Raw genomic sequence first — 27,310 nt, 5'->3', positions numbered from 1 at the left:
GGTATCGAGAGCTATGGCTGCGGCTCATGGATTAAGCTTGAGGTCTTGGGGTTCAAACCTTGAGCTATGAAAGTGGAATTAGTTGTTAATATTTTAGCCTACAATATCTTGTTAGGTTCGTCATGAAAATCTCGAACTGAATTTGATAAATATAAGTGTTATTTATTTTGTTCAAATATAAATTAAATATTATTTTCTTATTATCAATCGGTAACCTTCTGAGTAAACGTAGATAGAATAAGCATAAGAATTTGTTCTTTCTCTAGTAAATTATTAGCGATATAGTAATTATATCGATTTTAATTGAGGAATAAATCATAGGGCAAGGTATTAATATATTAAGGTTGAAGTTTAACTATCAAGGTGTTTAAGGTTAAGGGTGGAGTTGATTTTTACTTTAGTAAGAAATGTTAATCTGTTTGTAGAATTTTGTAGTTTACTATTTGTTTGAAAGCTCAGATTGAGCTTTCGAAGCTTCAAGGTAAAGAACGAAAGAAGACTGAAGCTTCGAGGATTCGTGCCTTTACAATACTAATGTTTAGTGGTATTCACGATTATTAGTAGACTACGGATCTATGTAAAATCACATTTCCTAAGTGGAATTTTAATGTGCCATATACATACTGACCTAATTCGTTTAGACCAATACTCTGTACTAATGTTTATTTGTCAATTGTTCATTGAGCCCTTGTTTCATTCTGAAATAGCGCAAATCTGTAATGCAATTCGTCGAAAAAAATCATGAATATATTTGGAAAGTTTGCTTCTGTATCACTTTTTTTACTCTGATTGTATATCTTATGCCGAGTAACTTTCTTCGTAGATTTAGTGGCATTTCACTGATTTCATAGAGTACACTTCTAATGAGACTCGATTTCATTGTTCCAGTAATTAATCCTGACTCAGACTTGTGTATTGTATTCAGTGTATTAGGTTTCAGTGTTTGACAAAGATAATTATACTTTCAACTATAGTGACAGACACATCCAGCAAGCCATTTCCATAGAAACATTACCAATACTTTCCATAGCTGAGAGTAAGATTAAAATGTCACATCACGAAAGTTCATAAATCCTTCATTAAAACGTTGAAACAGAAATATGAAACATGACAGACGCTGCAATACTTCTTCAATAACACAATGAACTGTCTTTATTGAATACAAGATGATAATTCTTTTGATAAATTCAAATTGATCGAACATTAATAAAGATAATTCACGTGATATTTCTCGAAAGCTTACAATTAAACAAACGCGTCGAATCGATCAACCAGTTATCCTTCGATGGAACCATTCACGACTCCGACGTGTTCCGCTGTCATAGATGTTATCTTCTATCGCACGTATGCGCGAAGAAAGGCGACTTCCCAGCTGCAGAAATGCACAATTCGTATCTTCAGGGTATCCGTCAAATGTAACACAGATATTTCCCATACACCGCGCGGAATTTTATCACGGTACATCCGAGAAAGGGGATTCGAAATATTCAAGCGTTCGGTGTGCCTCTGTGTTCACGAAGCAAAACCGTCCATTGTAGTCGAGGATCATTTTTATCGTGCTCGAGAATCTGTTTGTCAGTTTATTTATTTTCCTTGACTGGAGAATGCAAATGGCACCCGCATTTTTACGACTCTTGTTTGAACCGCAGGACCGGAGTCATTGGAACCAGACTTTGTGGGAGCTCCTTATGAGTTTTGGGTCGGTGCCAATGTGCCAGTCGGCACAAGCGTCGGTCAGATCCGCTTAAACGACGCTGTAAAGACAAATGATTTGATCTACGATCTTCTCCACGGTTACGAGGACGGGGGTGAGTCTTTACGGCAGTACTTAATTAATTAACACTTGTAGCTTCGCATCTTTTGGCTACTTAGATCGCATTACGTAACAAATTTTCGCTTTTAATCAGCTGTTTGTGTCGTACTAAAGCACTGTATCTTTTTGTGGTTTTATGCTTCTTTATTATTTTTTTTTTAATATATGATAATTATTTATTTGTCCTCTTGTGTTATTTTAATTTTAATGTAACTTCTGTCTTATACCTTTAGATTGTTATATCTTTTAAACTTTCTTTTATCTCAGAATCTTCCTTCTTTTAAAACATTCTTTTTTCTTTTGTGTGTGGATTTTAAATATTCTTTTCAAATAGTTTTAAATAAAATAAAGTTTCTTCGTTATTCATATTTATTTTCCTATTACTTTACTATCTTTTAATAATAAATTGCTTTCAAGTATACAATAAGATCACTAGTCAATTTTAATAATTTTATATTAATTAAATATTGTAACGTCTAATATAATTACAAATTTCAACTCGAATTTAAATTAAATATCATAAATTATAATATAATTCCAAAGTTCAGTTTAAATCTAAATTACATATTGCAAATCCTAATATAATTTCCAAGTTCAGCTCTGATTTAAAGAAAACATTGCAAATTATAATAATTCCAAAGTCTAGCTTCTATTTAAATAAGACGTTGAAAATTATAATAATTCCAAAGTCTAGCACCAATTTAAATAAAACATTACAAAACAGATCACAGAGCAATTAATCTCCTCGTATGCCAAAGACTTTCAAAATCATTTCTCCAAAATAAATCCTCAGCAAGGAAGCAATTTCTCTTAAGCAGATAGAAATGGATCGCCCATCATAGAATATCATAGTTCCATGCTTCCCCTTGATTTTCTACGATACGTCTTTCCGGGAGCCGATTAATGAAGCATAAAATTTGAAAGCGTTAAGAAATGTGCATCAGAAATGACTAACGAAATCGTGCATTATCTCGCGGCAGCGTAACGACGCCGAAGTTCAGCTTAAGCGGGCAATATTAATTCCCGGGTGCATCAGCATCGAGGAAACCTCTTTCTTCGTCATGTTAATACGCAACACATGCTGCATACATACACGATCGGATTTCAGTTCCGTTCGCCGTGGAGGAGCGTTCGGGAACGATTACGGTCGTCGAGGAGATCGAGCGGTTCGACCGGTCGACGTACGATTTCGAGGCGGTCGTTACCGACGAGAGGGAGCTAATGCTGATCACCAACGTCTCGATCCACGTGGTCGATCCCAACGACGAGAGGGGGATCTTCACGAAGTAAGTGAAACTATCTGCGACGTGTGCCTCGCAGTATATTTTAACGAGCACCGAGTGAAACGCGGATTGTTTCTCCTTGTAATTGGGGAATTAAGATCGACGGAGATAACGCGCCTTTGTTGGTCGTTTAGTCGACCTATTTTGGCTATAACTTTGCACGTTTTTGTGGTACTTTGTAATGATAATTTGAGCGTTTAGAGGTTGTGTCATGTACTGGGTTGGTTGATGAATATTGTTGTATTTTTAAGGAAGTTTGATGATAAAGTTTTGTCAGTATGTACAGTCGATTTATTTGGCTACAACTTTGCACGTTTTCGTGATGTTTTGTAATAATAATTTGAGTATTTTAGAGGTTGAATAATGTTAGTTGGTTGGTTGGTAAGTGTTATTGAATTTGTAAGGAGTTTTGTCAGTATATTTACTCAATCTATTTTGGTTACAACTTTGCACTTTTTCATGGCATTTTGTAATGATAATTCGAGTGTTTTGGAGGTAGAATAATGCAGTTGTACTTCATAAGAGTTATTATATATTTTAAAGAAATATGGAGGCAAAATTTGTTTGCTGAAACTAAATTTCTTGAAACTGGACGTTGTTTATTTTAATTCGACAAATTTCTAATACCTTTTGGGATATTTATTTGTAACATTAATTGATTTATTGTAATACAATAATGGAATGGGACATTGAAAGAAGAAACCATAATTTATAGGACAATCCAATACGTATGAAAATATAATTTTCGTAATAATAAATAACAGCAATAATTAAAAGCTGTCTACAAATTTTCCTCCAACATTTCAAGATAGCTAGCAACATTCAATATTCATTGTACTACCGATAATTATTTTTCAAATTTCATTTCATATAAACATCTTCATCAGATTGTCCATGTATACACCCTTACAGCTCACAAAAACAAACAAAAGCTTCAGTAACAATGACCGTATTATTAAACAGATAACTTCTAAATATACACAAAGTATTAAACCATATAAACCTCCTTATTCTTCACACACAACAATAAGAAACTAATCCTTTAAAACAAATCCCAATTCATCGACTACAAGCACCACCGACAACGAATAAAACCTGTTTACCAGAACACCGCGACAAGTAATCGCGAAAAGAAAGCGTCGGTTCGGTTTCACGACGCACCAAGGGGTTGTAAAACGAGTAGACCGCGGAACAGCCCGAGTTTCTAGCCAAGAGACGATTATTACAGGCGGATTGATACGTTGATTTCGCTCGGAGCGCAAAGGTCAGGAGTCAACGGCTTTCCGGGTGTTCTGTTTGCTTATCCAAAACTCGATGGCCATTGATTGCAGGGGAACGACCACCGCCCCTCTCGTCTTCCACGCGAAGGAGAACGTGCCGGGCACGTACATCGGGCAAGTGCTTCCGCAGAACAGCACCACCGGCACGTCCGGCCACGGCGTCCGGTTTTTTATCGTCAATCAGCAAGATGTGCCCGATATCTCGATCACCGAGGACGGCGCTTTGTACGCGCCGCAAGGTCTCGACCGCGAGACCAGGCAGAATTATAGCATCACCGTGATTGCGGAGAGCCACCGAGGGGTCGGAGTTTTCCAAGTAAGTTTTCTCTCTATCCCGGTAATTAACCCCTCGTCGAATGCGACGGGTCGACAAACGAGCGGGAACGGGCGTCGCACTTTCGCGGGTTAAGGGTGCGTTTATACTATACGCTCAGACAGCGCCGGGCGAATGTTGTTCATAATAGTGAATACGGAATGAGGAATAAATTCAATTTAATAGATGCTTATGGATAACGAACGATTAACATTAAAACTACCGAGCTAAATTGACTTTTTGAAATTTCTTTATGGAAACTTTAAGAGTTCAAGTATAGAGACTTCAATTAATTTACAATTGAGTTTGGGTATTGCTTAATGAATTTATTTACTAATTTCTCAGAGAAATCTGTTATCTTTTTAATAATTGTGAAAAGAAAACATCAGGAATGGGTCATTTTGACTCGTCTGGCAGGTTTAGTGTTAATATGTTCATTATTTACACTATTTCTACCGAACGTGTCAAAAGATAGATTCCGAAATTTTAATTGAAAATTATTTTCTCAGTTAAGTCACATTTCCTCAATTGAATTTTGGACATTTCATATTTTTTCATGTTTTTCAAAACTTCTGTTTATACAGTAGAATATCATTTATCCGATTACAGCAATGTACGTATAAATGGTTTGATAAGAAGATTGATAATAATATAATAAGATAATCAGACAGTGAGATAATAAGTTGATTCATAAGGCGCACAAGGATAGTTCATATAATCTATCTACTAGAACTAAAGGTCAGATACTCGGTTATCTTTGATTTGTGGTTCACATAAATAAAGTCCTACTGTACTTTCATTTTATTAGCCACAAAAATGTTTGGCTGAACTAAATCGTTACGTGTCTAAACGGACAGTATAAACGCACCCTAACGCGGCCGTACCAGAGACTCGGGGTGCGTCGAACTCGTTAAACGACGCTCGAGGGAATTTCTTTCCCCGATTCAGAGCGCCGCGGAAATTGATTGAGGCGGTTTGTCCTTTGAGGATAAGAGACGGCTGGGGATGTGTAAGTGCTTCAGCTGTTTTCGTGTGGGAAGAATATTTGTGTAAGGGGTGTGATTTAAGGGAAAGAGTTTTAATCTGTTAATTGGGAGGTCTCTTAAGCTTGGATGGTCGAGTAGGTACGAATAATGGGGAATAATAAAGATTTAGAATGGTTTATTGCTTAAAGATTGTAATTATAATTTAATTTATAATTACTATAATAGTTTTAATTGAGAATTTTTTAAAAATATAGACAAATATAGTAAGACAGAAATGTCGAGTATACTTGTCCTCGGTTAATAAGTTAATGAGGTATAATTATGAACATTTCAAAAGTTTAATGTTAAATATTTTCTAGGTATTTTTATTTTTTAAACGTGTAAAATATTTATTATATATTTATATATGAATCTATATGCCAAATAATATTTCTTTTCTGAAATTAGAATATATTTTTCAATGCGTCTAATTGTATATTTTTAACTCATTAACACTTCATATAAATATATAAAATATTGAAGGTATATTTTATATATATATATATATATATATATATATATATATATATATATATATATATCTTTATGAAGTAATGGAAATTAGAATTGGCGACCACTTAACCCTGAAAACAAAATCTATTTGTAGGTCAGAAAAATAACACGATTACTGTTGTTGTTTAAACTGGAATTCTATTCCATCTGGTCAATTTTTTTCACTGCGATGAGAGATTTATGGAATAGTTGAGAATAAAGGACACAAATTCTCTGCGAAGGTTTTTTAATATACTAAAACGTAATATTGGAGTGCCGCGTCCTTCCCCAAAAATTTGTTGCCTGTTTCCTATAGATTCCATCCATCATGTTTGAGTTATGGACGTGTATTTGAAATTCTACAATTTGAATATCAGATTTCAATATTCTAATATACATAACTGAATTCTGAATTAACTGGACATTAGTTCTTCCCACTATAATCTTATAAATAGAGTATGTAAGTAAATTTTTAGATAGGTTGTGTAACTTTGTTTAAACATATTCTCCAAAATTTATTTATACTTATAGATAAATAAGATAGATGTTCTTAAATGAAATTTTTAATTAAACAAGCAAATACTGTAAATTGTTACATATTGCTGTTCATGACAGAAAAATTGAATTATGTGTGAAGGTTTAGTTTTCAAAATTCGTGACCCAGTTCTTGAATTCTAAAAATTTGTTTTATACGCTCTCACGTTTCGTTGTAACAAATTCATCCGTATTTTTTTTATTTGACAGTCCGTGATCGATGTATCCTTGAATGTAACGCGTTTGTAAACTCGAATATTTGCAGTCATGAAGGATGATCTAGGTTACAGAGGTACTGGAAACTATTTTCTAATATTCCAACGCACGAAGTTGGAAATACGTAATCACAAACTGTATTGAAGCACAATTTACATATTTAAATTAAAAAATATTTATTCAGAAAACTAACAATATTATTAGAAGATTAGTTAAAGTAATATTATATTTTCATAAGTTTCTTCTAATATTTAATATTCAATATTTAATATTTAATATTTAATATTTAATATTTAATATTTAATATTTACAATTATTTACTTCTATTTCTAACCTTCGGGGAATGTTTACAAAATTTCAGGTGACCGTCATTGTTCTCGATGAGAACGATCACCCACCGATGTTCACGTCGCCTTTATACGAAGGTCGAATACTCGAGAACAGCCCGCCCGGGACAAAAGTTAATTTGTCGACTCCTATTGCAGCGACGGATAAAGACGAAGGTATCAATCAAAACTTTGCCTTCAGTCTTCACGGTCAAGGCAGCGAGCTTTTCAGGATCCATCCCACAACTGGCTTAGTTTATTTCGAGGGAATCGATGATCGCACCCTCGACAGAGAAGCGAAGGCGAACTATACTTTCAAAATCGTTGCTAAAGACAATGGTAAGTCTCCCCTTTCCCATTGCTACCAACAACGAAATTTCAAATTTGAATCGACAGTTTCGAAATAACAATTTTATTTCTATGAATGTATTTCACGAATTTGATTTGCAATTTTATGCGAACAGTTGCTGTGGGGTATTACCATACAGAACTTTTACAATTCATTTTACAGTATGATACATTTAAATCGAACTTCTTATAATTTAGTTAATTTTCATATACAACATTTACAAACAAAAATCGTGGACGAAAGAAAAAAGTTTGTTTTGGTAGAGAGTGGGTAATACGTTTTATAGATACCAAATTGACCATGTTCAATGGGATTAAATTTTATTTCCCAAGATATACGATCGTTTTAATTACAGCTCGTTTAAAAATTATTTTATTGCACTGTAATGACCGTAACACCTCGTTTCTTCATTAGGTAATTACTATTCCATAATAAAATCGTTATTGAGGGAAAGGCCTATATATTTTAATGACGGTAATATAGAGTAAATTAAGGTCCCAATGAATTAGTATTGTTTTTCTATGCATTTATTTATCAACTGAAAGTACCTATATAATTTTTTACATAAAGAGATATAATTTAATCTCATCGGAAATCACAATGTATTAACTCTTTGCAGTCCGAGTGCCTTTTACATTTTCTTTCTGACAACTTTATATTATTCTAAGTGTTTCATTTGAAATGTATTTCAAAAGACGGGGAAGAGTGTAAACAATTCTTTTCACTGATGCTATAAAAAATAGTGCAGTAACATAATAAAATTAAAAAATATCCCAACACGGAAGCACAAGTTTGAATAAATCTGATGTCCAGTAATATCCAACATAGGAGTGCAAAGGGTTAATATTCATCCCATTGTCACTTACCCCGTGTTACACATTTCCAACTCATATTTATTAACACTCTCCAGGTGGTCTAACATCAGAATCCGAGCTAAGAATAACAGTAACCGACATGAACGACAACTCGCCCAGCTTCATCAGAATGATCGTTCTACCGGATCAAGGCGTCCGCGTCTCGAACGAACCAGACGCGGAGGCAGCCGACGAGAGGAACGACGTATTCGATATGAGCGAATCAATCGCCGGAAGCGAGGCCCCTAGCAGCCGTCGATCACCGCTGCTCCTCGTGCCGGAGAACGCGACGATCGGCGCGCCGATAATACGCCTGTTCGCGGAGGACAAGGACGAAGGAACGAATGCGGCGATAACGTACAGCCTGGGGAACGAGACGACTTCCGGCGACGACGCTGGTTTGCGACGATTTGATACCACCAGCCGAAGATATTTCCACCTGGACCCAAGGACAGCCGAGATATCTGTAGCCAGAGGACTTCCCACTGAGAAGAATATTCGCTTATTGGTCCTAGCTAAAGACCCAGCAGGCCTATCAGACAACATCACCGTGAGGATCCACGTGGAGGACGTGAACGATCATCCACCGATATTCGACAAGTCCTGGTACACCTTCGACGTCTCCGAAGGCATCTACGCTGGTTACGCTCTTGGCACTGTCCGAGCTGTAGATTCAGACTTTGGAGCAAACGCTAATGTCAGCTATGAGCTGGTCTCTGGTAACGAGAACCTAGAGAATCCGCAGAACTTCACAAGAACCTTTGACGTTGCACCTTACGAAGGAATAATCAGAGTCACTGGGATCCTGGATAGAGAGACTACGAGCACCCATAGGCTAGTAGTGATCGCTCGTGACGATGGCTCTCCGCAACTAAGTTCAACTGTGGAGATAGAAGTGAATGTCCTAGATATGAACGATAATGCTCCTATGTTCTATGGATACGATGACACGGAGAATGATGTCAATGGAAACAGTCTACCACTCTACCATGCCTCTATCTTCGAGAACAGTCCAATAGGTACTCAAGTGATCAAGGTACACGCCAATGACACCGACTTCACTGGTAACGGCAACGGTTTGATCCTCTTCGATCTGAGTCACCCTGGAGAGTCTGAGAAGCAGTACTTCGCTATAGACAGCAAAGAAGGTGTCATCACGACTATTGGCAATGTGGACTATGAAACATGCAAAGTCCATCGCTTAGTGATCACTGCTAGCGACTTAGGGTCCCCGCTCAGTTTGACGTCCACAGCAGTGGTACTAGTCACAGTGGTGAACGTAGACGATGATCAGGACGACGGCAACGAAGTGACGAAGTCGCCGACGTTTAGACATCGTTACTACGAGGTGGAAGTTGAAGAGAATGTCCCAGTGCCAGTGGAGGTAGCACAGCTGGACGTCGTCGAGGGACACAAAAGCGAATACATAAGGTATAGCGTAGTGGCCGACGATTCGAACTCCAGGGAACACTTCTCGATAGACCCCAGGAATGGTTCTCTGTATCTGATGACGGACGTGGACAGGGAGGTGAACGATCGATACGAAGCGAAGGTCAGGGTCGACAGGGTGAAGATTGGTCGCGGTATGCCGGTGATGATTTACCCGGTGGTCGGTGAAAGGCTGAATGGTCTGGCGCCTAACGAGGCCAGGGTCGTTGTCAGGGTGAAGGATGTGAACGACAATGCGCCCAGATTCAAGTCAAAGGGTCGGCCTATCCTGGCCGCGATACCCACCACCGCGCATTACGGCTATGAGGTTGTCAAAGTCGAGGTATGTATGATACGCCTCTGAGAAGTTGGCCGGTTACCTTCGAGTTAAAGCTGCACAGGGGCGAAGGGAATTGTTCGCTTGCTGCATCTAATGTCCTTTAAGAAAATTGGTAGGGGTGAGTTTACAGTGGATGCAATACTCGACGCGGACGAGAGAGAGCGAGGAAGTATATGTGTATACCTAGAATGAAAGAGTTTGCCTTAGAGCATAGAGCTAGATTCGGTGAATTGTTTAACGATAGAAGGATTGTGAATCGACTGTCTTTTACTTTTAGTTTCTGTCACAGCTCTGTTATAAATGTACCCTAATGGGGTAACTGAGAACGTTTCTGGAAAAAGGTTTGTTCATCTATAAGCCCTTTTTGGTAAATCTCTTTTAGCTAACTTATTGTTTATTGTATATGTGTATGAATATTCCTTTAAAATGACATTCTTAATAATCATATATTTAGTAATTCAAACACGGAAACATATTGGAAATATTAAAATTAAGACTTTTGACACAATTTATTTAGCTCATCATTTCAGCTGATGGATCCTTGGTTAGGTCTTGGTTAGGTTTCACCATTTTAGCTCATAGATCCTCTTTTCAGAACAGTCCTAAATTATTATAGATCTTGTAAAAGTAAAAGAACCACTGATATGGAGTCTTACACCAATGTTATTCTCTTTCATTACATTTCACTCTGTTACACTGTATTTTACTTACGTTTTTCGTTACACGACCAGCCAATAACCAGAATGAGTCAAAATCAAAGTGTCACTGTTGCTATAATGACTCAATCAAGCATTCCCAGTGAATACTTTCCCTTGTCCTATGTACGTAGTCGGGCAACTTCTAAGAGGCATACTTTACATATGCACGCGTGCATTCAGAGGGCCGGTATCAGCTTCACAGCTGTATGCAGCCTAGAGACCTCCAAGTAATCCCAGGTTTAATTCATTTCCTCCTCGTGTCGTCTCCTGCAGTTTTCCACCCCTTTCATCCTTGCTTCTTGAACGCTGCTTTCTTATCCTCCAGCTTCAACGGCCTTCCTTCCTCTTTTCTTCTTTAACGTTTTTGCGGTCTCTCCCTCTGTCGCCGTTAGGGTATGTGTATGAGTTTGTGTGCGCCCGGTAATGGGCTTGCTTTCTGACTGGCTGGATAGTAATTCTCGTGCGTTTTGGAAGCCACCGAGCCGCTTCCGCGTGAACTCGGAGCCTCGTGAAAAGTGAAAAGGGTGAATTATGGACCGAGTAGGATGGGAGGCCGCGTTCAAAGTGGTCTTGATATTCGCGGGCTGCTTACGCTACTGCTCGGTGATATCTATTTACTTGGTATGCACAGTGAAGGGTGGAAAGTTTATTTCCGATGATGATTATGATAGATTCGTAGGGGACTCTATTTTGTATTTCTTTCCTTCTGGGAAAGTGTACACGGATTGCATATTATCATATTTTATTCGGATGGATGAAAATGCTATGAGGAGCAATTTGTAACAAATCGGTTGTTTTCTTCTTTGTTGGTTTGATAATGATTTTTTTGGAGATTTTGGGGGAATAAGGGATGATATTGAAATTTATTAACTGATTGAAATTCAAGAATATGAAGCTTTCGTTATAAAGAATGGTATTAATTTTATCTTAATTATCAAATGGAAATAAACTTAATATTTAACTTGAAGTTCGTGGATAACATATGCTCTGGTAAAATTCAAATGATATCCGTCCTATATTCTTGTCTTAATAAATAAATATATACAAAAGAAGTTCTACAAACGAGTAAATAATAGCTTCTAGTTGAGTCTTCCTAGCTGTCCAGTTTCTTTTTAAATTCGTTAAAAAGTAAAATAATTTGATTCTCAAGCACGGGCTCTTCATCGAAACAACCAAACTCTAACAAATTTAGAAAAAGAAGTTGTCATTTCAGAATCCCAAGTATTTCAACACTTAGGTTGGCAACCAAAATATCTGCACTAATACATTTAGTATGACAACATTCTTACATAGCTTCTTTATTTTCAAATCAAAAATTGACATAAAACTGCAAAAATAGAGATTCAAAGCAAGTTTGCCAAATTTTCACATGAACAGAAGCAATTACGTAGAAAAAAAAGTTAAAATGGTTACCCAGAGATACACGTTTACCAACACAAGAGTTAAAGAGTGTACGTCCACGTTTTATGGGGTTAAATCCGCTTGTAGACGTCAGGAACGAGAAGTAAACGACCAATTAATGCGATTAATGATCTGCAGGCGGAAGATCCGGATGAGGGTGCGAACGCAGAGATCCGGTACCAAATTCTTGGTCGGGAGGATGCCCCGCGTTTCGCCATTGACCCAATGAGCGGTCAAGTACGGTCCGTGGCGAGTTTTGGCCGTGATGCGGGACGCGTTTTCGGCTTCGACGTCAAGGCCACCGACAGACGGGGCGCCGAGAACGGACGCAGCAGTATCGCCAATGTCTTCGTAAGTAACCCCATCTCTCCCCTTGCCGAACAATGCGGCGTTTCAGCTGACAATTTTAATTACCCGTTGTTAAACCCTGAATCGCATCAGTTTGATTCATATCGAACTTGATAAACATTATTAATTAAATATTTACATCGATTTTGATCAAAACAGTGGCACCAATATGTATCTTAACCTTTTGCACTGCAGTGGCCACTCTCAGTGGCCACTTAAATCAGCGCATACAAAATTATAAAATTGAATATTTAATGTTAAGCTTCGTATAATGCATCAATATGTGGATATTGGATAAGAAAACTATGCTCTTTAATTTATGTACACTGTCTCGTTGAGTTGCTTTCGACAGATGTCTGCATCTCATCAGAAAACGTTGAATATTTCTAGTAAAGTTCTTTGGAAGTGCAAAGGGATAAGCGTCTATTTTTAAACCTGTAATTTGTAGATGTAAACGAACGGATATTTATTTTGCAAGGAACAACAGAATAAACTGCGCAATAAACGTTCGTAAGCGTAGTGTTAAATTTAACCTGTTATTATGGAATTTGGTCTAAAAAATTTTTCGTTTCGCACGCAATGAAATGAAAAAATGAAGTACGTACTCGTCAAACGTAGGGTGAATACACATAGGGTATATTTTAATGAGATACCAAAGTGAAACAAAGGAGAATTACATGTTTATCCGAACAAATAAAGATTTCATCATTGAAAGAATTAGTATTATTTCGAGCTTTAAGATGACGCGTATATTCATCAAATGCAGTTAACTGGTTAATTTACCCTTTCGGTGATTTCGTAGGAATAAAAGACGCAAGTTCCGTTGGAAATGGGTTTCGTGGATGTCATAAATTTATCAACATTGTTTGCTTAAAGGTGTACGTACTGGATGACCAAAAACAGGTCGTGATGGTCGTCGGTCGAAGACCGATAGACCTGGAACCGCAACTCGAGAACATCACCGCGTGAGTATAATAAATCATGAGTTTGAAGTTGTTCGTGAGTAACAGTGTAATTGTTTTTTATTGTGAAAATGGTTTAGATACGAAATTCTTAGGAATTTAGTAGTTTTTTGGAAGGTCGATATTGGATTGAAGTTTAATTAGATTATTAAAATTGGAAATCATTTCATTCAATTATCTAGATTATATACTATACAATTTTAATCTTTTATACGCTAGTAATCTTTTGAATCGCTAAATGAGTTTTAATTTGAAATTAAAAAATTTATTTTGATCACGCATAAATAATACTTAAATTTTTTTGTTGAAATCGGTTTTATGGGGAACAAATGTTTTAATTATTGATAGAATCAAATACAAATAGAATGCGATACAAACGTTTGAATAAATTAGATATAAAATAATTTAAAGTATTTTTAAAATTACATTATATGTTTTAATATGTAATGTTCAAAAATCTTCAGGAAATATATTATAAATTTTATGAAATATATATGTATATTCTTTTTTTATTTAGGGTACTACAAAACGTAACAGGCCTGGATGTCCGCGTAAGGAAGTTGGAGCCGCACATTGAAAAGAATTTAATCGATACGATGTCGTAAGTGATTTATACCGTGCTGGATTTAAAATGAACCGTGAAACAGGATTTTAGAATACTGTGAATATTCTTTATTTTCAGTACGGACATTTACCTCTACGCCATCGATCCCCACTTAAACGTTATGATAGACATGGATACTTTGCATAAGTAGGTGAAAAATGATTCGCACTAATAACCTAATTAAACACTAAGTAACTAAAAAGTATATTTCATATCTTTTACAATTGTTTTTCTATATAATTTAATTCCTCCTAAATAAGGAATAAAGAATAATAAAGAATATTTCAACTACACGTTTGATACATATGATACAAATAGTCCACATTACATTCCAGATAATTAAAATAAAAATATTCTAGATCTTGAAAGATTGCTTTCTATTAAAAATATTATTTTAACTGAGTAATATATTATAACACATAATATTTTAAATAATTTCCAAAGCATTCTTTCTCAACTTTGCCTAACTACTTCCAAACTTTATCATTGGATCAGAGGATCATTGTGTAGGTTCAAGTAATATTACTATTTCTGCATGTATGAAATTTTATATATTACAATTTTCAATGGTATATTTTTACTCCGATTAAAACATCTTCAAAATGAAATACTAAATTAATTAAATACTCTAAATGTAGGAATATATAATACCAAGTATAATATTAAATTAATAAAATACTAAATTATTTATTTATTTTGCGCTATTTTATATGTTACCAGCGTATTTCACAAGAAGAAAATGGACATCAAGCGCGAGTTAGAGGAATACGATATCCTCGACATCGCCGGAAGTTCTCCGCGTCGTGGTAATCAACGTTACTTACTGTCCACCCTCGAAGTGGGCGTAGTAGTGCTCGGCTGTGTCGTCTTTGTGGGCGCCCTCATCACTGCCCTCTGTGTCACTTGCGTTCGCCGAAATAAACGGTACGAGATGCATGAATTTGCATGATCCCGGCTTCCTCTGATCTTTCGTCAACATTTAACCATTTTAGTCCACTAATTCTAGCTAATTTGAAAGTCGTGAATGTAATGTTAAATGATGGGGAATTTAAACAATTTTTTAAGTCACAAGAAGCATATAAAACTAAATTTGCGTTTAAGAAATTCTTTAACATTAGAACTACCGAGCATCTCATACGATTAATATGTAATTCCTATAAAAATTGTAATAGACTGTTTTTAGTTTTTTCAGACATTCATTATAGTATTGAAGTGAAACTATTTATTTTGAAGATCATTTCGAATATTCAATGCTTTTAAGATACCAATATTTACGAAACAAAAAAATCGAAAACAGTCATTTTGACTGATACGGTAGTTTTGGAGTTTATTGTTTAGAGATATTACTGTACTAACATTCTACGTTTTATTGTTTTTTTCATCATTCGTTTAACACTACATTGCGAATCTTCATGCGATTTCTATTTCGATATTAATTCTATAAAAATTAATACTGTGAAGGTCAGACTAATGAAACAATTTCTTTTGCTAAAAAGGATTCTCTTCTATTCTGTAATGTTTTACAAACTTCTAAATGTTACACGCACAAATGCATAATGATCTACAATCTACTAATCACATTCCGTAACATCACAATATGTAGTCTCAACTAAATGCGTACACAGAATGTCAACAAAATTTTCATCAGAAACAATTATAATATACATAGCAATAGGGAAGAAGTATTAACATTATTGAAAAAATATTAACCCTGCTGCGTCTCTTAATTTATCTATACATTTAAACATTTTAAATTCAATATACTTTAAATTCATCAGACTTCACTGTTAATAATTAATATTCACCGGTAAATGTAATTATTACCTGTTACTAATCAGATTAACCAATAGACGCGGTTATTATTAACATTAGCCAATAATGATTAATAATAATCATATTTACTACAAAAACACTAACAACGATATAGTGAACCTTCAACCCTTTGCATTCTGGAGGCAACTCAGAGTCACCACTCGAATTGGTACATTAAAATTAAAAAGTTAAATATTTAATATTAAACCTTCTGTATTACATCGCTATGCGAAATATTAAAACCAAATCCGTTTATTCCTTACTTCATTTATGAACCATCATTAAGTTTCAAACAACATCGTCTATATCTCCTCGCAAAACATTAAAGATCTTCAGTGAGAATATTTAGAGTGCAAACGGTTAAAACACAAGACAAACAAAACGATGGTAAAAACGGTACCCAGAAAGTTTATCGCCCGCAATACATTGCCAGCAGTTCGTATCATAAACAAACTAAGGCGGGAACTTAAATAAAAAATAACTTCGTACAATCTGACTAACACACTTCACTTCTAGACGGTAAAATAGCGATCATTTGTAGGCTATAAATTGTTTGTACGACAAACCGACGCTGCAATAAACTGCTAGCGATTAATCGTGGACGATAAACTTTCTTAGACTCGGTTGAAACATGAGAAACCGATTAGGTGAAATAGACCCGAAGAACGCAGTAGGGTTGAAGCGTACGCATTCAAGTGAGTAAGTTCGTCGAAAATCTGTTCGTTGGTGGTGGTCCGCTTCAATATCCTGGAGCGCGGCGCGTCACCAGATGTCCATTATAAACGGAGTTTCCTGAATTTCGCCCGTTAGTCGCAAACGTCGGCAGAAAGCAATGTTCTCGACGACCAGCCCGATTGGATTCGCATTGGCAGATCCGACCGCGACGCTGCAGAAGCCGCCGCTCTTCTCGACCTTCGTCGACGGCCTTCACTACGACCCTGAACCGTTCTGCGCCGACATGCCGAGGCGGCAGAGCATCTGCGAGCACGGAGCCAACTGTGTTCGTTTCCACGCGTAAGTCCATTAATTGACGCCGTTGTTTTGTTAGGGTCCCGCCCAGCGACGCCTCATTGTCACACGTATTAACCATTCGAGTGCAGAGCACCGTAATCTTGTTTCTCGATGACCTGTTCGGATCGTCTCATTAAGGATCGAATTATAGCTAGAAGAATTACACTATAACGTGATTAAAGGTTGCTGATAAGTAGTTATGAAAATGAGATTCTTTGCACGGGAATAATATCAGTGGAGGATGATGTTAGGGGTGTAGCGAAGATGATGACGGAACTTAATGAGAAATTTGTAAACGTGGAAGTCCTCTAATGTGAATTTTTTTAATTAAGTTGTATGGGCTTCTGTGTTTTGTAAGAATCTGCTGAAATTTCAGTTTTTTTATGAATCTTTTAACTTCTGACTATGTTTGGGAAGAAATTATGTTGAAGTTAGTAGCAGAATGGGGCGTTTTAGAAGATATTGCATCTCTAAGAACACTAAGATTTTATAAGTGTGTTTACGTGTTCATAGAAAAAATGATGAGAAATGAAATTGTACAAGTTCGTGGATTTATTTTGATTACAACGTATTAGTTTAACAAAGTTTCATAAAGAAAATTTCGTGATGACTTTCAAGTGATCTTCATTCTGCTAAAACTTAAATTAAAAAACAACTCAACCACAGTTTTCTCACGCCACAACATATCATAAACGATATTCAAATCTTAAAGTATCAGAAGTCCTAATTTCCTACAAAAGAATTATCCCCACAATCCCACCATCTTCCAATACTCGGGATTATCACACAAAGTGCTCTTCAGTTACTTGCAGTCCACCCTGTGAAGCAACCGATAAATTTCCTTAACACGTTGACCACCATGGTGGTCACCAATGATCAGAACTTCCAAATTGTTTAAAAACAGTTAAAGGAAAAGAACACTGTTATAAAATCAAAATATTTAGTTACATAAGTAACTAAACAGCATAACTTAAGAACTACAACACTAAATAACACTGGTCCACATAACTTAACCTTGTTATGTTATATAAGATTTAATGGTGATCGTGATAATATTTCTCATACTGAATTTGAATATGCAATCTGTGTTCCTCCATTATCCACAATTTTTAAGAAAATCAATTTCATTAACATCACCTATTAAATCTTCTATAATAAAAATCGTAATTAACACTAAAACTACTGAGCAGTTAAATTGACTTTTCAAATTCCTCCATGGAAACTCGACAGAATTCAGTTTGAGTATTGCTATATCAATTTCTCTAATAATTTCTCAGAAAAATATTTGTTACCTTTTTAGTAATTACAAAAAGAAGAAGTTCAGTAGTTCTAGTGTTAATCGATTCTCATACAACCTTTGCCATGATAGAGTAAGTAACACTATACAAAACGCTAAAAATTCTCATGGCGGTTAACGAACTAACCAAAATCTAAACCGTGCCAGCCCGACCTCAGCTAGTCTCGCGGCCGCTAGCGGGGCTCCCGCGTCGCCGACGATCGCGGATTCTTGCCGATCCTTCATCCGGGGAATATCAGTAAACGAAAACTACATGGGCGAAGTAGCCATGGCAGCCGAGGAATTAAATAAAACCGCGACAGAGGGGAATGCATTTATTATGAAAGCATTCGGAGCTAACCCAACCCCTTCCCCAAACCCTTTTTCATCCCGTCAAGGTCGACCGGTAATATAGCAAATATTGTATCAGGGAATTTCCATATATTTCGCGACGTCGATGCTAGTGGCGGGGGTTGGTTGCAGGATGGGCGGCGGTAGTAAGCACGCCGGGAGGACGACAGGGACCCCGAAAGGCCTCGAGGCATCCGCGACGTCCTTGCATTCCAGCGGTCAGGATTCTGGGATCGTGGCGCGCGCCTCCTGCCACTGCAGTCACTCGTCGAGCCCCTCCAGCGGCGAGAGCAGCAAGTAAGTCGAATTACTTACGGAGCTATTCGTGCTATCTAAATTGAAAAAGAGTTCGGGCCGGTGCGGTCGATCGATCGGGACCGTGCGTACTTATGGACGTAAAATACTGTTGGGAGATTACTTGCTGGGTAGGTTGAGGAATGTGGGTGTGATTGGTTTGCTTTTATTTCGACTCATCTTATTTATGATAATGTTTTGGTATTGATGTGGGTACGTGTATATAGAGTTGTAGAAATGAGTGTTGAGTGTTGAGTCCTGAAAGCTGTGGGACCATTCAAGCCTGAAGAGTTTAAGGACACAAGGCTGTAGGGTTGAGCTATGGAAGCTGAAGTCTTTAATGTTCGAAGACTCGAGTTTTTGTTGCTGTTACAGCAAAATATTAACTTTGGATATGTTGAGAGTTGAAGTTGAAGTTTTAAACTTTTAAAGTGTTAATATAGCAACAGGTTTAAGTTTTCGACTGTCTTTGAGTATAAAGGATTCGAGCGTTGAAGGCTCTCAAGGCTTAGTTAGAGTTTACAAAGATTCTAGGTTGAGTTTTGAAACTTCGAAGACTCAGTCTTTCAGATTGAATCTGGAAGCTTTGAAGACTCAAGGTTTAAGGTTAAAGCTTAAAACTTCGAAGACTCGAGCTTTATAGACCTTCAAATCTTCAAAATTCAGCCTGTAATGTTGTCCTGAAGTTTTGAAGATACAGTTTTTCAGGTTGAACCCTGAAGTTTCAAAGACTCAAACTTTATAGAACTCTAAACGCCTAAGACTCCTTAACGTTGTGTTGAACTTTCGAGGTTGAGAGTTTTGCAGCACTTTGTATACTTAATAAATCACAAAAACTATAAACGAAACGCTTAACAAAAGACTCTTGTCCCTGTGCCGTCCCGTTAGACATCAAGTTATCTCCCAGTAATACATCCGTACCATCCCGCTCGTGGTAAAATAAGCGTCGGGGATCACGCTGGGTTTCGCTGCCAGTCGCTGGACTGAATTTTAACCAACCTGCGGACGGATAAGGAGATGTCCCGGCGTTACGTGGCGATTTTGGATTGTCGAGAGCTCCGGACGTAGACCCCGGGGGTTAGTTTACTGTCTGTTGCGTGGATTCTGGGAGATTTTGCTTGTGGGATCGTGTTTCGAAGCAATGATAGGAGTAATATAGTGTTTCTAGCTATGAAAGAATGTTCAAATATTTTTTTTTATTATTGCCGATGAGAGAGTTTCAGAGTTAGAATGATTTCGAAAAAGAAAGAAGTATAATAAATGGAAAATTTTGCTTTGCGATGATACTTCCCATTTTCTATTTTCAAATCACTGAATTAAACAAATGCGACTGAACTAAAAATGCATGTAAAGTACATTTAACATTTTCATTTTACTTTACGATTTTATTTTATTTACTTTACGAATACCCTTATTTTATGGTTTCAAGGAGATCTTGGATATTGGAAGAGTAATAACATTCTGAAACAATTTTCAGTCAATTTAGATGATGTGACCAAAACAGTGCATATTTTCGTTTTTATTTAGAACTCTATGAATGAAATAAATTTTACTTTCGAGAGTTGCTCTAAGCTAGCGGTTTTCATCCTCACTTTCAAAAATTAGATTCTAATATTAATAATAATATTAAATGTTTTTATATTAATATTATAATATTATTTTTAATATTAATGTAATTAACGTTGCTTTAAATTCATGTTTTCTTATTGAAAATGAATTGCCTACGATTAAATGGGATTTAATGGAAGAATAATACTTGATGCATACTAAATTAATTATGAATACTTCATTTTTAACAACTTGTTAGAAAGAAAAAGAAATTTATGATTGTCGCGAGTCTACATTTATGTACGTAGTGTAAAGATTAAATATTGACAACAGAAAAATAGTACTTCATTCAAAAGTAATGTCAAAACAAAGGAATAGTATTAATATTTATTAGCATATATTTGAATTCTCCATGAAACGTCTGTCTCGATATCATAAAGCAAGAGTTTGAGAATAAATGAATAATAGCAAACATTTCTCGAATGCAGGCAATAAGCGTCAATTTCACGATGATATGTATAATTAATCATTTCCTTTCACGGGTAACGAGCGAAGCCAATTAAACGAATCTTTTGTATTTTGAAATGATTAATAGCCTTATATAAAAGCCCCATTACTACTCTCAAATGAGTGTAATCATTAGAGCTGTTCTGGAGATGTACTTACGTGTCATATAGACACATTTCTTCATAATACTAAAAAAGTTAATAAAAAATTAGCAATAAGAAAATCTTGGATATCAATTAAAGGATTTTTGTACAGTAAATGCGAAGAGAAAATGGTTTCTTTTAATAAAAAATATAAAATATCCGCGTAAAAGTTTGTCGAACTCACACTTATCGTAAAGATCTTTTAAATATTTACATATTTTCGATATTATAGAAATATCTATTATTTTGTTTAGAAGAAATCAAAGAATCATTTTTTACAAGAAGTTCACTACTCCGTTCAAAATTAAATATTTCAAAAACTGAGAGCGATAAGGAAATTCTACTTTCGGATTCGTGTTTTGGTTAAAATGGTCTACATAAATCATTCATTGCTGCATAGTATTATTTTATTATTAACACTATAACCGCTAGATAGATTAAAATTTCCCAATTATAGTTTCCCTCTTCATAATTACTAAACCAATATAGTTTCTTTCCTTTAAAATCATTTAATAATTATGTATTAATTAGATTTAATAACCTGCAAACTAAGATATAATTAAATTAAGATCTTAATAAATGTACTTTTGTAATTTCCATACGAAACAAAGCAATAAATTTGACTGACCAGCAATTCCAGTATTAATTAACACATAAACCACGGTGGTCACGGATACCGAAGCGTTCAAGTGACTTGAAAACAATTACAAAAAAACTGATGTCGAATCAAAATATTCAGTAATACGAATAACTAAATAATAGTATACCTGAAGAACTATGATATCAAACCATTAACAACTAATTGTAATACCATTTACCTTTGTGATGATACGATAAGTATTGTTATACGAAAAGCTCTAACTTCTCGTGGGGGTCAACGTTAATCTATAGTAATATTATCATGTCTAATTAAATTATTCAATTGACGTTACCGAAACAAATGGCAGAAATCATCGTTTCTTCACAGTGGTTACGAAGACTCTCTGAAGTCCTTGCAACGTCGCGAAAGGGTAAACGACATGTCGCGCGGAAGCCACGATACCTCGAGCATCGTCGGGAGACGCGCGAATCAGGCGAACACCAGGAGGCGGCAACGTTTTAATTCCCTTTCGAACGGGGAAACTATGTATTCCCATGAGATGACGCTGCAGAGGGAGCAACGTTGTTGCATCGGGACCGAAAAACGCCGTAAGAACGAGCTGCACCCTCGCGAACATCGCCGCGCGCATTCCGAAGCGGAGAACAATATCACGGAGACGGTGATACACGAACATCCCGGCACCGAGATCTCGCTGTCGAGTTCATTACAGAATACGTCGAGCCTTCATGGTGAGTTTTACGAATTAGTTTTCGTAGATCGTAAATTTAGATTTAGAACAATGATCAACCCTCGTAGTTTCCGTAATTCCAACGATAACGCAGAGTGTTTCAGAAATGTGTTATAATAATCATAGTCCGATTTTATACTTTTTATTTGATGAGAAAGTATGTGAATAAGTGCTTCCAAAAATTTATCCTGACCTTGGTAAAATTGGTTAACAGATGTTACTGCTGGTGAGATTCACGAATTAGTTTTGGTAGATAAATTCAGTTTTAGAACTATGATCAACCCTCGTAGTTTCCGCGATTCTAGCGACTGTACAGAGTGTTTAGAAAATGTGTTACAATAATTATAGTCGGATTCTATCTCTTTTATTTGATGAGAAAGTATGTGAGGAAGTACTCGCAAAATTCATTCTGATTTTCGAAAAAATGGTTGACAGATGTCATTGATGTTTAAAAGAAAATACAACTGCACTTGCATAAGTGAAATGTTTTATATAATATTATTTAAAAATTGAAGAAATTAATAAGTTACACTTATATATTTTAATGATATTATTACTAGTTCATTGACAATAAAAAATAACGAAAACAATAACATATATTTGTTTTTCCATTAATGTCTGCAAAAATGGGAATATCAGAGCTTTAATAGCTTAAACTAAATGATACATAAAATAAACAATACACATTCCATAAAACACACAAAATTGGTGTCACAGTCAACGTGTTTCAAAATATTCTACTTACTTGCACATTGTTATACTTACAAGGGAACCTTTTTAACCAGCACACGTCGATTTGATGAAACTGATGTGAGACATTGTTCTCAAGAAAATATTTGACACGTATTTTTTCTTATTGGCCAACATACAAAGAAAGTTGAGGGTTGAAAGTATATTCTTTACAATATCTCTGAGACCAGGGGCTGTAGAAAAGAAATCTTTTTGATTTCGTATTGTTCGTTTCGAAATGAACAATTTAAATCTCTTTCCTACACTCAACAAAGTTGAGGGTTGAAGGTATATATTTTACAATATCTCTGAAACTAAAGGCTGTAGAAAAGAAATCTTTTTGAAATTGTTCGCTTCGAAATGAACAATTTAGATTTCTTTTCTACACCCTTCAAAGTTGATGGTTGAAGGTATATTTTTTCAATATCTCTGAAACTAGGGGCTGTAAAAAAGAAATTTTTTAAATTGTTCTAAATTAATTCGTGTAAAATACGTGTCAAATATTTTCTTGAGAACTACGTTTCACATCAGTTTCATCAAATCGGCGTGTGCTGGTTGAAAAGGTCCCCTTGTTAGCTATTCTTTGACGCATTCATTTTATAGGTGCTTCTAGGAGCAGCCACATGCTATACTAGGAGCAGGTATACTATCTACGGAAGGGGGAGTCTCCAGAAGGAAGCAGGATAAGTAATCTTTCTGGCCATGAGTTATCTTATTGTCCATAGCATTCCTCGTGCGAGATAATGTCGGCTGTTCCCACCTCTAACAAGGTGTGCCTGTTTTTGCACGATGGTTCCAGCGCGACAAGAGATAAGATTAATTTCCTTCGATCATCCGCGTTGCATTGCGGGAATAGATTTTCAGCTCTGCTGGCTTTGTTCCTCTCTTGGAGAATTGTGTTCGCAATCTAATGCACGTGAGATAATTAAAACCTGTGTCAATGAATCTTACAGCAGGACGCGTGAAAGTTGATATCGACGAGAATCATATAAATGAAATTTATTTAAATAAGACAAAGTCAAGTGATGACTCTTCGACTTCGAACGTGATTATGTTCATTATTTTATAAAGAAAAATTATTTGTACTGTCAATCATTTTTCTAACAATGGCTTGTAAATGTTAAAATTTCTGAGTCATTTTATACAGTTTATTTTATATATTTAGTTAATTTCTATTTTTATCTTAATAAATATTTGCAGTAGAATAGACGGAGAATTTTTATTGTTCTAAATTAATATTTACAGTTTATTTATACAATATTTATGTAATTATTTACCTTAGTATACATTATTATTCTAAAGTAATATTTAACAGTTTATTTATATTTATCAGTCTCTATGGTTTAAATTTAATCACGTTCGGAAACTGACATCACGTGACGAATGAATCCGTCCATGCCAATATTGAAGTATTGAACCATCAACTTCCGTTCACCGGTCCATTCAGTAAGATATATGTTTCATTGTAAGAAATTTTACGCAGAGTGAAATGGAGTTCTACAGGACTGATAAGAATTCCATTTTTAGTTAGATTTTTGCAAGTTACCATGTTGAATTAGGTCGCTGGGAAAGAATAAGCACCGACTAGAAGCAGCACGTTCTCAAATCGTGGTTATTACTTCCGAGTAAGTTTTCGCGCAAAATGTGTCATCTCGTTACCAAAGTACTCATTAATTCGAAGATCACTCATTTATGTAAATATGCGAGAGGATATATTTGTACTTTGAGAATCATTATTATGTTTTTTTTTTACGGTGCGATGATTATTTATCGTATAAGAATGTTCTTAGAACATGTAAATGTTTCGTGTACAGTACGGTGTACATTTTGCGTTGAGGGTTGTGTGAATATTGTGTATTGAAAAATCGTTGTCATAGAACTTTCTTCATAGCTTATCTAATTGTAGGCTTATCGATTGGTTTCATTGACAAACTTGAAGAACTAAGGACAAATTCGTAAAAGTGTCAGTTCAAAAAAAATGTTTCAGTTTCATTGAACGCATAAATATTAATTTTTTTATTGTTCTATAATTATATTACACAGTTTAATTAAGATTTCTTCGCAATAACATATAAAGTATGTAATCTTTTTTTAATTAATTTATTTGAGACAGTTTTTATTTGAAACAGCTAACTAATCTTAAATTTTATATCGATTCTATTATAAAAACTTCTCATTGGAACACGAATTAATATAATTTAATGGTTCTCTGCAAGTTTGTCCGTGAAAAAAGAATATTTTAAGATTAAGTACACCCGAGCCTTGTGAATACACGAATTTTATAACGTCCTCTATTGCTGTCTACGAAAATCTTTAATATATTTAAAATTACTGTAAGAAAGTGTAACATATGTATGTAATAATGTATAATTTATACTGCGGACCGAAACAGTCCGGCGAGAAGTAACTGTGTTAATAAATCGTTAATAAAAGCAAATATTGTAAATACAATGTTTCCACCTGTATTTGTGAAACCTTCTACTGTTTTTAAAATTAAACAAATTATTTATAAATCATTTTAACAGTTTGTAAGATACATGAGTAATTCCGCCCAATATATATAATATATACTTACTGTAAATATTACATCTATAACTAACATTTATTGCAAAATTTTCTTAAACAATAAAGCTTTTATTATTATTATTATTATATTGTATTATATTATATTATATTATGCTATTATTCCTGACAAATCATTTTCCACGACGTAAGTATGTCAATGTTATTTACTGGGACAGCGGAGATCGAAAAGGGAGCGTATCCAACTGGCCAATGAATGAATTCCCTTCAATAATACGACATTTGTCCAACAAAGAACCTTCCCTTTTCTCGTGTTATCAGAAAAATAAAAGATCGCCTTGAGGAGCCAGATGAAATGTTTCTCACGAAAAACATTCTATCAATTCTACGTGCCAAAATAAATGAACCAAATCGAAAAATTATTAATACTTTAATACAGTATCACAATCGATATCCATTTATGAAAAATATTTATGCAATAACAATAATTCGTCGCGCCTAAACAAGTTTCATTCCAACTAATTCACTTATGGATTTCAAATCTACAATTGTTTCCAATCACAGTTGATCAAAATTACCTAAGTAGCACTAATGTGAATATCAGATTGGAAAAATATTTCTCACAACGTTTGCAATAATTTATATTTTCTGTCTCTGTGCAAAATGACAATGTAAGAGAGAGAAACTCTGATCTTACTCAGATGTAACCCAAACACACAGATCTTTCATCAAAAATCGACAGAACTTGATGCTTCTCAATGTTCCTGCGTTGGTAACATTTTTTTGACACTGAAACTATCAGGCCAAAATGATTCGTTCCTGATGTCTTCTTTTTAGTATTATTAAAAACGTAACACATGTTCCTCTGAGAAATTATTGCAGTATTTGATTTAGCAATATCCAAACTGAATTACAAATCAATAAAGTTTCAATGCAGAGATACACTCTAGAAGTTACTATAGAGGAATTTCAAAAAGTCAATTTAACAATATTAATAATTACTCAATATTAATAATTGTTATATTATCAGAGAATTGATAATTTACTAAAAACATCGACAACCCATGTGGAAGTGAAGCAGTGATTTGTAGCAATTACCTTGAAATCTCGATTGGACCTTCTTTGTTTCAATACCATTGTCACGGAGTTTGCCAAGGACATAGTTAGACCCCGAGTCCTAGGACGTGGTTCATTCCTAATCGCAATGTAATAGATTCAAGGTCCGCTGATCAGCGATATATTGGTGACACCGTGGGGGAATCAGGAATCTCCTCGTACGATTCATTTGATCGTAATTAAAACACCCACGCTGATTTGATCAGCGGGAAGAGAGATTCCAGGGGTGCTCAGGCACCATCAGGAATTGCGATCTGACACCACGGCGGTGACCTTTCTCACTCAAGGCCAAGGGGCATACTGATGAGGCATTCCGCGCGATCGAATTGTCCGAAACATCGGGATTGCTCCAATCGGTATCCGGATCCAATCTTCGTGTCGCGAAAGAAGCATGACGTCTGGGTTC

At 35.5% G+C, this 27,310-nt stretch overlaps 1 protein-coding gene across 4 annotated transcripts in view; it reads left to right on the top strand.

Moving 5' to 3' along the window:
• Positions 1-25,843, top strand: part of Cad89D (cadherin 89D) — a 123,686-nt gene extending 97,843 nt beyond the window's left edge. For all 4 annotated transcript variants that reach the window (XM_076373141.1, XM_031973658.2, XM_076373142.1 and 1 more), the window contains exons 9-22: positions 1,650-1,808; positions 2,922-3,099; positions 4,428-4,692; positions 7,318-7,621; positions 8,542-10,256; positions 12,491-12,703; positions 13,577-13,665; positions 14,180-14,263; positions 14,345-14,413; positions 14,987-15,190; positions 16,889-17,092; positions 18,849-19,013; positions 22,176-22,537; positions 23,869-25,843. In XM_076373141.1, the coding sequence (XP_076229256.1) occupies positions 1,650-1,808; positions 2,922-3,099; positions 4,428-4,692; positions 7,318-7,621; positions 8,542-10,256; positions 12,491-12,703; positions 13,577-13,665; positions 14,180-14,263; positions 14,345-14,413; positions 14,987-15,190; positions 16,889-17,092; positions 18,849-19,013; positions 22,176-22,537; positions 23,869-23,900 (4,043 nt within the window). In that variant the 3' untranslated portion in view covers positions 23,901-25,843. The remainder of the gene's footprint in view (positions 1-1,649; positions 1,809-2,921; positions 3,100-4,427; positions 4,693-7,317; positions 7,622-8,541; positions 10,257-12,490; positions 12,704-13,576; positions 13,666-14,179; positions 14,264-14,344; positions 14,414-14,986; positions 15,191-16,888; positions 17,093-18,848; positions 19,014-22,175; positions 22,538-23,868) is intronic.
• The last annotated feature ends 1,467 nt before the right edge of the window (positions 25,844-27,310 follow it).

Source organism: Nomia melanderi, chromosome 13 (assembly GCF_051020985.1).
Source record: "Nomia melanderi isolate GNS246 chromosome 13, iyNomMela1, whole genome shotgun sequence".
NCBI classification, from domain to species: Eukaryota; Metazoa; Arthropoda; class Insecta; order Hymenoptera; family Halictidae; genus Nomia; species Nomia melanderi.
Note: the sequence above shows the minus strand (reverse complement) of the source record. Positions and strands in the feature narration are given on the sequence as shown.